This window comes from Electrona antarctica (genome assembly GCF_951216825.1).
Source record: "Electrona antarctica genome assembly, chromosome: 7".
Taxonomy (NCBI): Eukaryota; Metazoa; Chordata; class Actinopteri; order Myctophiformes; family Myctophidae; genus Electrona; species Electrona antarctica.
In genome coordinates, this window is record NC_136812.1 from 44,204,166 (window position 1) to 44,216,020 (window position 11,855).

An 11,855-nucleotide genomic window follows, 5' to 3' on the forward strand; every position below is an offset into this window, starting at 1 on the left:
GTTGCAGGCTTTATGACAAGTCAAGTCACCTGTATTTATATAGCACATTTAAAAACAGCAGAAATTGACCCAAAGTGCTTTTCATTTAGAAATGCATAAAATACAGCATAGTAAAAAGAAACATAAAAGCAATACCTCATACAAATACAACATCAAAAGGAACATAAGAGCAGTACAATTTACACAGAGGTTACAATACAAGCATTTAATGACTAGATTATGTGTCTGAAAAAAAGTTGAATGATCTATTTTGATAATAACAGTAAACATTGCATTGCAGTATAACTCACAGTGAGGAGCGGTCTTTGCCCAGAGAACGTGTCCACTAAAAGTTCAATGACAGGTCAAATCACTTCACGGCACACAATAATAGTACAGGTTAACCTAACCGGTGGATCCACCTGTACGCTAACTTTGGACTTAACAAACAATCAGTCATTACAAGACAGTATATAAGAGGTGGTATGGGACTCTCATCCTCACATCCTCCTCATCCTCTCCCGATCATGAGAGTGGTTGTCCTCGCCCTGACTGTAGCCCTTGTGGGTAAGTATCACTTGATTCAGTTTTTCTTAATAATAATAATAGCTCAGATTTATATAGCGCTTTTCTAAGTACTCAAAGTCACTTTACAGAGAAATGGAAGGAACCAACTTTATTGAAAAAAAAAGAAAAAAAAAGAAAAGTGCTAGATTAAAAAATACATTAACCACTATATCCATGCAATTATTTTTAGAAAATGGCATGGAAAAATATATATTTTTAAAGCATCTTTTTTAAAATTATGTATTCTAATGTATACTATCATCATTTACAGCTTGTCACAACTATGGTAAGTCAACACTTTATCAAACCCAGATCTCAATTGAATATGTTACTTATTTTACAAAGCAAACATATCTGCATGATAAATATTCAAAGTTCAAATTCAGTTCAAAATGTACAACTTAAATAATAATTTGAACTAACCCTAACCGAATTATGAAGCAATTATTTGAACTAATATTAACATTGATTTTAAAAAAGAGATGTCAATGTGATCTCATTCAGTTAATTTATTCCCACAGCCCCCTACTTTCCTGCCGGCAAGACCATTGCATACGAGTATGAGGCAGTGATCATGGGAGGTGTGCCCGAGGAGGGTCTGGCAAAAGCTGGAGTAAAAATCACCAGCAAAATTCTTCTCACTGCAGTTGACGCTCAACACTTCCTCCTGAAGGTACTGTACGAGCAAGCATGTCTGACAAAGCTCACGTCACAATGTCACACTCACACACTGACACTGACATAATCTCCATAATGCACTTATCACCCTGTCTGGCAGAAACCTTTCATGTTTGAATCTTTTGTACTTTTAACTTTTTTTGTTTTGTTTTTCCATAAATTAATGCTATATTTTATACTTGGCAAATAGCAAAGATAGCCTACCTATCCACAAGCTTACGATATGCGTGAGCATATGCGTTGTGAGCTTATAGATCTGTTCTGAAACATTTCAACTAGATTTATAATGACATGCCCAAAATAGTAACGCCAAGTTGAAAGTGGTTGGAGGTGTTCAAAAAGATTTAACCAATGAAAACTATTGGATCTCATTTGGAGCACAGGTAAACCTTTTCCCATTTCCTGAAAAGTAAATGCTTTGAACATAGGTTCCCGCAGGTTAAGTATTTAAAACTGATGTGACTCTCTCCCATATGCAGCTTGCAAACCCAGAGCTCTTTGAGTATGCTGGTGTCGGGGCCAACGTACCTTTTATTCCAGCGTCAAAACTCACTGCTGCCCTTGCTGCTCAACTCATGACTCCCATCAAGTTTGAGTATGCAAATGGTCTTGTGGGTAAGGTTTTTGCCCCAGCTACTGTCTCCGCTACTGTGTTGAATATCTTCAGAGGAGTCCTGAACGTCATTCATGTTAACATCAAGAGCACCCACAATGTCTATGAGTTGATGGAGGAGGTAGGAATGAACTGTACATTTCTGTATTTTGTACATCATAATACATTATGGTAATAGTTTAGCTCTTAGGTGTACTTTGCAGTGTCACTCGCTCCAGCCCTGGAAATGGGGGAATGTAAACTTTGATACTATATCTGTGATTACAGGCTACGCAGATAAACTTGACTTGAATTATATTCTATTGCAATTTTCAATTTATACTCATATTATCTAGGATGGAGTTCATGGTGTGTGCAATACCCACTACATAATCAATGAGGACACAAAGGCTGAACGCATCCATCTGACCAAAACCAGGGATCTGAACAACTGCCAGCGACCCATCGTTAAGGACATTGGTTTGGCTTACATGGATAAATGTGTTGAGTGTCAAGCGGTAAGACCAATTTATTTTTCTGCCGGATACCGCAAGATATATTACTGTCAGTTCAACAGCATAACCTTAACCATGTGTTATTGCACAGATCACAAAGAACTTGAGGGGAGCAGTATCCTATGAGTATACCTTGAAGCCAGAAACTACTGGTGCCCTGTTCATGGAGGCAAAGGTCACTGAAGTACATTCGTTTTCTCCATTCAATGAGATGAACGGAGCTGCTCAGATGATGGCCAAGTATGTTGCAGGACTTGTCTAAGATTAACAAAATGACAATAGACTCAAAATATCAAATATGCTGAAACTATTTTGAATTGCACAGACAAAGGCTGACCTTCGTTAGTATTGAGAATGTGTCAATCGTGCCAGCTGTGGCTGAGTATCTTCATCGTGGATCCGTGGGTTATGAGTTTGCTTCTGAGCTTCTCCAGACACCCATTCTGCTCGTCAAGATCACAGACCCAGCGAGACAGGTAGAGTGCTGTCATCTTTACATGTATTGTTTTTCTACCTATTGCTAGCTTTATGGCTTTATGACACCATATGACTCTGTCTTCTTGTATTCTCTAGGCTGTGGAGGTCCTAAATCACCTGGTTAAAAACAATATGGTTCAGGTCCATCATGACGCTCCTCTGAAATTTGTGGAGCTTGTTCAGTTAATGCGTGAGCTCGAATGGGCGAATATTGAGGAAATCTGGGCTCACCACAGGTTCAAGCCAGTTTACAGGTAAGAAAGCGCTTATACATTGTATAAAGTATATCTTCTGAGCAAAATGCCGTTTACATATACCACATATCCAGTTAAAACCAAACAAAATGTGATATTACATAAAATAAATAAATAGAAAATATATGTCTCCATGCAACAATTTCTATGATATTGTATTGCTCTTCCCTAGAATATGGTGTTGTTGTTGTTTTTCTTTTTTTACTCTCCTTTCTTTTAATAAAGCTGTAAAAAAATATTTCCTCTGGTCTAGGCGTTGGATCATGGATGCAATCCCTGCTATTGGTACACCAATGGCTCTGAGATTCATCGAGGCAAGGTTTCTGGCTAATGATCTCTGTGAAGCTTTCCCTGCCCTGTTGGCATCGGTGCACATGGTGACAGCTGACCCGGTCTCCATCCCAATATTTGAGGTAGGCTCTCAGTAACCTCATAAAAAGAACAACGTTTTATGCTCTCAATGTAGCGTGGTGTTTATTTATGGACGTCTAGGACTCTATAGGTAATGATTGAGTTCTTTATTAGGCTATATGCTTCATGGCATGTTTTTACTTTTGGTTTTCTCTTATCTTTTCTCTTAAATGTATAAAGAAATTCGGAACATTGTTAAGAAAGGTGTAATAACAACTGATATTATAAATATTAATATTAATATTAATATTAATATTAATATTAATATTAATATTAATATTAATATTAATATTAATATTAATATTAATATTAATATAGGAGAGAAGTACCAAATGAGGAGGTGTTTATAATCCTAGCTCTATGTTATAATATATATATATTTTCCTATACCCACAGAGACTGGCTTTCAGCGCAAAGGTTCAGGAAAAGCCAATTATGCGCGAGGCTGCTATGCTCGGTTATGGAACCATGGTGGCCAAGTACTGTGCTGAGATACCCACCTGCTCTGCAGAACTTGTAAAAGTAAGAAATAGTATTTGTCATAATCACATTTTACATAACTAGTGGCCAATGGATTGGAGGATTTAAATGAACTGTCAACTCTCCACAGCCAATCCTCGACCGCGCAGCCGAAGCTATTCGCGATAACAAAATAGAAGAAGTTGTCCTGCTGCTGAAAGTACTTGCCAATGCTGGCCATCCCGCTAGCCTTAAAACCATCACAAAGCTCCTAGGGTTGGGAGGTGCTGCCTCTAGTCTGCCACAGAGAGTTCAAGTTGAGGCTCTCCTGGCCCTGAGGAACATCGCTAAAATGGCACCTGCACTGGTGGGTATTAAATCTCATTTAAATAGATTATGTATTTATTTTGTGTTCATACTCTAACTTTTTTTTTTTTGCCATAATGTGTTCTCTGGATTAGGTCCAGGATTTGGCTGTTCAGATCTTCATGGACAGAGCTCACCAGGCAGAGCTGCGTATGCTTGCATGCGTTGTGCTGTTTGAGACCCGGCCACCAGTGGGTCTGGTGTCTGCCATAGCTAACATTCTGAGATCAGAGCCCAACCTCCAGGTGGCCAGCTTCACCTATTCTCACATGAAGTCCCTGACCCGAGCCACCGCCCCCGACTTCGTTAAAGTGTAGGAGATGTGACATTTCTACATTGTATTTGAAGCCTAAGGCTGGGCGATATGGGGAAGAAAATGTATACAACATAACTATTTATTTAGCCAAATACCTTGATAACCGACGATCATAGCGCAATGTGACGATAATAAAAATAGATCATAAATAGCAGTTATACAAGCTCAGCATCGCTTGTGAGCTTGTCGATTGGCTATTTTTGCTATTAACGTTTTTAAGCATGCATGAAATATGGCTTAAGTGACTAAAACCAGTGACAAAATATTTTACAATATCCTAAATACCAGATGATATTTTATCTCATATCACAATATCAATATATAAATAGGCCTACCTGTATATCAATATATTTGCCAGACCAAATTGGAGATTCATTAAAGTGTATTTTTGAGTGGTGTAAACCACTCCTACAACTGGCTTTTGTGTGCAGAAAAAAATGAGCATGGTTGCTATGTTCAAAATAATTTCTGACGTAATTAAATCACACCCGGGTGAACTGGATGACCGTAGCAACCATGGTCATTTTCTCTGCACAGAAAAAGCCAGTTGTGAAATCACATCCGGGTGTGATTTCATTACGTCAGATCAGAGCTGATCAGGCTACATAATACCTTACCTTATTTCATTACGTCAGACATTACGTCAGACCACAGCTGATCATGCTATATAAAACCTTACACCACTCAGTTCACACGGGTGTGATTTTTTTAAATGCTACACAGTATACTGAATATAGTTTATAATCTTGGGCATTTCTTTTCAGTGCTGCTGCCTGCAACATAGGCATGAGGATCATCGGTCACCAACTGTCTAGATTGAGCTTCCGTTTCAGCAGAGCCATCTACGTTGATGGCTATTACAGTGAGTGACAATTCATGCTAATTATGTGGAAAAAGTAGAGTGAATTATCTACAAAGCCAAAGTGCAGCAACTACATTTTTTTTTATTACTATTTATTCATCTCAAAGGTCAGCCCCCATGATTTGGGGGGGATGAACAATTACCTAATGATGAACAGATATCAATTTGTGTAATATCACTTATACTCATACTCATAACCCATTTGGCTGACCCAAACACGTTGAAATGAAATGAAATGAAATGAAATGAAATGAAATTAAATTAAATTAAATTAAATTAAATTAAATATGTAAATGTACTTGACTTGTTACAGATCCTCTGACGATGGGTGCTGCCGCCAGTGCCTTTTACATTAACGAAGCTGCGAGCATTTTGCCTAAAGCTGTTGTAGCCAAGGTCCGAACTTACTTGATTGGAGCTGCTACTGACGCCGTTGAGGTAGGCTAATGTGCTTGGTCAAAGCATAAGAAATCACAAAAATATGGATGGAAATTAATGAATTCCTGTTAATGAGCATTGTCCATTTCGCTCTAAGGTTGGAGTAAGAACCGAGGGTATTCAGGAGGCCCTTCTGAAGGTCCCCGTGTCTGCGGATGCTGATAATTTAACCAAGATGAGGCGGGCCATCAAAGCTGTATGTGTCCCTTCCTAAACTGTAAATTATCATGATTGTGGAAAAAACATCTGCTAAAATTTACCATTGTTTCTCTTTTATAAGCTGACTTATTGGAAGTCCAGTGATGCAAGCGCACCACTGGCTTCAATGTATGTGAAGATTTTCGGCCAGGAAATTGCCTTTGCCAGCCTTGACAAGAGCGCTGTTGAGCAGATAATTGCGGTATGTTCTGTAGCACAATTTATCATCGTAACTTTCCAGCTCAATGTAATCATTACCATGCAATGAAACAAGAACTTGGCATAAAGAAAATTGCTTACCAACAGCTTGCCACCGGACCGGCTGCTCGCGAATTTGGAATGGGTTATTTGAGGGCCTTCATAGCAGGGTTCACTCGCCAGTTTACCAAGCCACTCCTAGTTGCTGAGGTGCGACGCATCTTGCCCACTGCAGTAGGTTTGCCTATGGAGCTCAGTCTGTACACTGTTGCTGTGGCTGCTGCGTCTGTTCATGGTAGGTTCAAAGTCATGCAATTCATTAGTCATAAATTGTACTTGCATTCTTACTTAATTAATAACATATCCCTGCATTTTAATACCATATCAAAGCCAATATCTTGTGTTTATAGTTAAGGCCACCATGAGACCATTACTTAACCTCGACAACTTCCACATTAGTCAACTGCTGACGTCTGACATTAGAGTTGAGGCTGACCTTCAAACAAGGTAGTCCCGTTCAAACGAATATTTCACATCAATTTGTCATCGCTTTTAGAAATCAGATACTAAAATAAAGTTGCCCTTTTCTCCAGTGTTGCTGTCCATACCTTTGCTGTGATGGGAGTCAACACTGCTTTAATCCAGGCTGCTCTGATGGCAAGGGCTAAGGTCAACATGATTGTCCCTGCAAATATTGAAGTAATGCTTGACATTGCAGAAGGCAACTTTAAGATTAAAGCCGACCCTGTTCCCGCTCCTGAACATATTGCAGCAGCTAGGTAAAACCTGTCTTTTGCAATTAAATATTATACATATTTGGCATTACAAATCATACAGTGGTTAGTACAAAATTATTTAAAACTACCTATTTCATATTGTACCACTAAAGCAATTATTGTAACTTTCTCTATGTCATGAATGTTTTGATTTCAAATTCATTGGCCTTCAAAACAAAGCATATTGTTAACTTGTTTTGAACATCAGCACAACATACATATACTGTAGCCTACCTATAATTTCTATTAGAATGAGGATTACACAATGCATGAATAATAATAACAGACAAAATTGTTCTTTTTCTCTGATCACTGGCAGATATGAGACATTTGCTCTTGTAAGGAATGTGGAGGATGCTCCTGCCGAAATACTCGTCCCAATGATTCCTACCGCCGTACCCATCCAAGAGCTACCCACCCATCCAAGGGCTCCTCCTGTATTCCTGTATCCGTTAGCTGTCTCTAGAAGCTTGGTGGGCTGATTTTCAATGACTTTCTCATTCATTATACCACCATGAAGAGAAATATGGAATTGTACAGGTCATTATTTTATGCTCTTTTAAATTTCTGTTTCAGGGAGTATCTTCTGAGGTAATTGATTTCTCCCATATCCATATCCCCCATATCCCTCCACCCGTCCAACCACCCACCCACCATGACCATCCACCCATTATCAAGGGTATTTTTGAAGAGAGCTTCTGTGCCCAGAGCATGACTTTTGGATTGAAGGCATGCCTTGAGCTTTTCTCAGAGAGTGCAGACTTCGCCGGAGACTCCGCTCTGTACAAACTAATCGGAAAGCATTCCGCCGCAGTTGTTGTGAAAGCAGGCAAGAACTACAGTACACATGCAAAACATGTAGTCGCACTCATATTACACTTTATTTAGAGAAGAAACATGATTTATATGAGCAATATATTATGTCTATTTATAGTTGAAGGCGAAGACATCGAGAGACTGGAGATGGAGGTTCAGGTTGGAGCAAAGGCTGCAGCGAAGATCATTAAACAGATCATCCTGAGCGACGAGGACTTGGTTGGTACTCCAGTCATGAATAAACTCAAGAAAATCCTGATTGCTGGTCTGAATGCCACCATGAAGTCTTCTAGCTCCAGCAGCTCCAGCAGGATCTCTGCTACAGATAGCAGCAGCAGCAGCAGCTCCAGTTCTCGTCGTTCCACGGTAAAGCACCACGGTCCATTCTACAACTTTGATTTTATGAATAACAGAGCATGTTCTCTTTCAACACATTGAACTTCATTCCAAACAGGTTGCACTACCTAAGCGCCAACCTTTCCAGAAAATCCACAAGGCCACCTCCCAGGCCAGAAGCAGCGCTTCAAGCCTTCAGGCCATGTACAAGAAGGTGAGGCTTATTTTACATAACATTTCATTAGGAGTCACTTGTCATAATCAGTCTGTGGATAAACAAACTGTTTGTTTTGTTTTTTTTCCTTCTTTATCCTTAGCAATTCCTGGCTAATGCTTACGATCCCGTTATGACAGTTATCTTCCGTGCTGTGAGAACAGACCACAGCATGCAAGGATACCAAATCATTGCTTATTTGGATAAGCCCAATCACGCTTGGAAGTTCGTTTTGGCACCTTTGTCTCCTGCTGAACAATGGAAGATCTGTGCTACTGGTATTATGCCCAGCTTGCACCTACTTACTGTAAGAAACTATATTCATTGAACTATTCAATGTTGCCTGAACAGTTCAATAATCTATCTATAGACATAAAATAAAGAGAAGTTCCTCAACACTTCCTTTGTTCTGCTCAAAGGCCAAATTGTCCTGGGGAGTACGATGTGGAGAGTTTGCTACCATGATCACAGCTGAGACCGGTCTGGTTGGTCCAAACCCTGCATTCCGTGTAAGAGTGAACTGGATTGACCTGCCACGGGCTTTGAAGCACTACATCAGGATGTATGTCTTTTCATATTTCTGTAATATTACTTGTTTGTTGCTTTAGGCAAGTTTGACACCGTTTCACATAGTGTATGCTCTATTTATTGCCACCACAAAATAATGTATTGGTAAATATATATTTTGCCTAATCATCCTCTAAATAATGCTCTCACATATTTCCCACTAGTTTGAGTAAATATGCCCCTGCCCTTGATGTGGCTGGGCTGATTGAAGAGAAGGCAGAAAACACTAAGAAGCAGGTTTCTGCAACCATAGTTGCAACATCTGGGAAGTCTTTGAATCTTATTGTCAAAACACCAAAGGTATTGGGATATTATTTTTACCCTACTTGATTTTATGAATAACGAAACATTGTTGTATTCATTACAACAATTAAAGGAGAATTCTCCTTGTATGCAGCTGCTTCATTGATGATGATTATTGTATTAATTGCAGAGGTTATTTGAGAAGACTATCACTCTCCCCTATGCCCTGCCACTGGATGAACTAACCGGTCTGAAACCCTTTGAAGACAATATTGTAGAAAAAGTCCAGTACTTGTTGGCCAAGGAGACTGCAGGTAAAACTATCAGCTGATACAACTCCAAAAACATGTTTAAATAATAAAAATAAATGTTTTAACAATATTTTCATCTTGCTTTCAGCTCAGTGCAGCATGGTCAGAGACACACTGACAACATTCAACAACAAGACATACACAAATCAGATGCCTGTGTCTTGCTACCAAGTTTTGGCTCAGGATTGCACTGAGGAAATGAAGTTCATGGTTCTGTTGAAGCAAGATAATGTGTTGGCACACAAACACATCAATGTCAAAATCGCTGACATGTAAGTACTCAACAGGAAATGTGTTCAAAGCAAGACATTTGTTCAATACATAACGGTGCTAGTTGCTGATGCTGACCATACCTTTCACTTCTAGTGACGTTGACTTGATTCGCACGGAAAGCAACATTCTGGTAAAGGTTAATGGATTGGAAATTCCCATCGGAAACCTTCCTTACCAACACCCTGCAGGTAGGCCATGTAAATGAAACTGGGTCTAATGCTTCCTCCTACAACAATTTTAGTTGCTGTTTATTACAATGTGCCAATACTAATTTGTTATATTTGAAAATATACATGGCAATATACTTGATTCTGATTACCTGATTATCATAAGATGATATTGTTGCTGAAGTAGCCTATACCATCTCAAATTGTTTCATCTATGCTCTACCAAAAGGTGGAATCCATATCAAAAAGAGAGGTGAAGGTGTCGCTATTTTGGCTCCCATGTATGGTCTCCATGAAGTCTACTGCGGTATGGACACATGGAAGGTGAATAGCAATCATTTTGGGAGTCATTTTTTAATTGCACCAAACTACCAAAGCTGGCATATTCAATTAAATGAGTAACTGATCTGTTATTCCTTTTTACCTGTATCATCAGATTAAAGTCGTTGACTGGATGAAGGGACAGACCTGTGGAGTCTGTGGTAAGGCTGATGGAGAAGTCAGACAGGAGTACCGTACCCCTAGTGGACGCCTGACCAAGAACTCAGTTAGCCATGCCCATTCATGGGTGTTGCCTGCCGAGAGCTGCGCTGATACCACTGGTAAGACTTACAGCCAGAGCAGGGGTTTTGTCGTCATCGACTGTCAATGGCAGGAACATTCTAAGCAAATATAAGTGCACATATTACTTGGCTCTTTAGAGCCATCAACATCAACACAGCTTTTAATTTAAATTATTCATACCTCTCCATTCTAGAATGTCGTATGAGACACGAGTCTGTGACAATGGAGATGGTGGTCCGTGACCAGATGTCCACATGCTACTCTGTTGAGCCTGTGCTTCGTTGTCTGCCCGGCTGCACCCCAATCAGAACCACTCCCGTTACTGTGAGCTTCAGCTGTACAGACGGCAGTAAGTGTTAATGAAGGAAGAGCTGCTATCACTGAGCTCAACACTGCATTAATTACAGTAGTGGGAAAAGTACCCACATTCTTTACTTAAGAATCCAAATTGTATATTCACTGCAATGTAGAAATGCTGTTACAAGTCAAATTCAAATTTTCTTGAGTAAAAGTACAAAAGTATTGGTATCAAATTGTACTTGAGCTTGTAGATTGGCTATTTTCAAATGCATGTGGGCAATGTATGCATTTTGTAATAATAATCAAAATCTACAAAATATTGTAACTAATGTAGTGGAAGTGGAAGTAAAAGTATTGTAAATTGTAAATACTCAAGTAAAGTACAAATACCTCACAACTGTACTTAAGTGCAGTGCTTGAGTATATATACTTAGTTATTTCCCACCACTGATTAATTCGTTATTACAATGAAATGTGAAAAGTGTGCCGTTGTTAAATGAGTAGTTAACTGTGTCTCTTTGCCCCGCCGCAGAAATGCATCACCCTCCGACCGACGTCTATGAGAAGAGCGAGGACCTGAGGGAGACCATCGACGCTCATGTCGCCTGTAGCTGCTCGGCTCAGTGTGCTTAGAGCAGCTGTCGCAGTGGAGTGGACTGCCTAGATTTAGGAAACATTTCAACTTGTAAATGTCAATAGTATATTTCAAATTGTAAATGTCAGTACTTAATAAATCATTGTATGCATAAGTCACACAATTGTGCTTGGGTCTATCGTTTTCTAAGCATTAAAATGTATTATTCGCCTGAAATCCACTGCATGAGATTCATTATGCATAGTTTATTGTGGAAGAGTAGTTGTGGAAAATCATTTGACTGTGAAAGGCTTTTAGAAAAATGAAGAAAATAAACATCACACTGCTGACAGGGCTAAAGACTGCTAAAGGTAGAAAAGAAAAAATATAAGAGTGAAGAAAAA

General features: G+C 39.3%; 1 protein-coding gene across 1 annotated transcript; it reads left to right on the plus strand.

Annotated features, from left to right (window-relative positions):
* Positions 1–497: 497 nt before the first annotated feature.
* Positions 498–11,640, plus strand: LOC306927141 (vitellogenin-like). Its single transcript, XM_079506813.1, has 33 exons — positions 498–546; positions 818–832; positions 1,068–1,219; positions 1,704–1,958; positions 2,173–2,334; positions 2,423–2,571; positions 2,657–2,807; positions 2,905–3,062; positions 3,316–3,475; positions 3,870–3,995; positions 4,084–4,299; positions 4,394–4,611; positions 5,379–5,476; positions 5,790–5,914; positions 6,012–6,110; positions 6,195–6,314; positions 6,419–6,605; positions 6,721–6,817; positions 6,904–7,089; positions 7,406–7,559; positions 7,663–7,915; positions 8,021–8,268; positions 8,357–8,452; positions 8,556–8,759; positions 8,872–9,014; positions 9,184–9,319; positions 9,453–9,576; positions 9,662–9,845; positions 9,940–10,034; positions 10,243–10,337; positions 10,450–10,615; positions 10,771–10,926; positions 11,410–11,640. The coding sequence occupies exons 1-33, from the start codon at positions 507–509 to the stop codon at positions 11,508–11,510; spliced, it is 4,869 nt and encodes a 1,622-aa protein (XP_079362939.1). The 5' UTR covers positions 498–506; the 3' UTR covers positions 11,511–11,640.
* The last annotated feature ends 215 nt before the right edge of the window (positions 11,641–11,855 follow it).

Bases quoted from the DNA above. Each gene is read 5' to 3' on its own strand.
- LOC306927141 (XM_079506813.1), top strand. From the start codon at position 507: ATGAGAGTGGTTGTCCTCGCCCTGACTGTAGCCCTTGTGG. The intron at 2,572-2,656 runs GTATGTTGCAGG...TGAATTGCACAG, and splicing joins GCTGCTCAGATGATGGCCAA to ACAAAGGCTGACCTTCGTTA. The intron at 6,315-6,418 runs GTATGTTCTGTA...GCTTACCAACAG, and splicing joins CTGTTGAGCAGATAATTGCG to CTTGCCACCGGACCGGCTGC.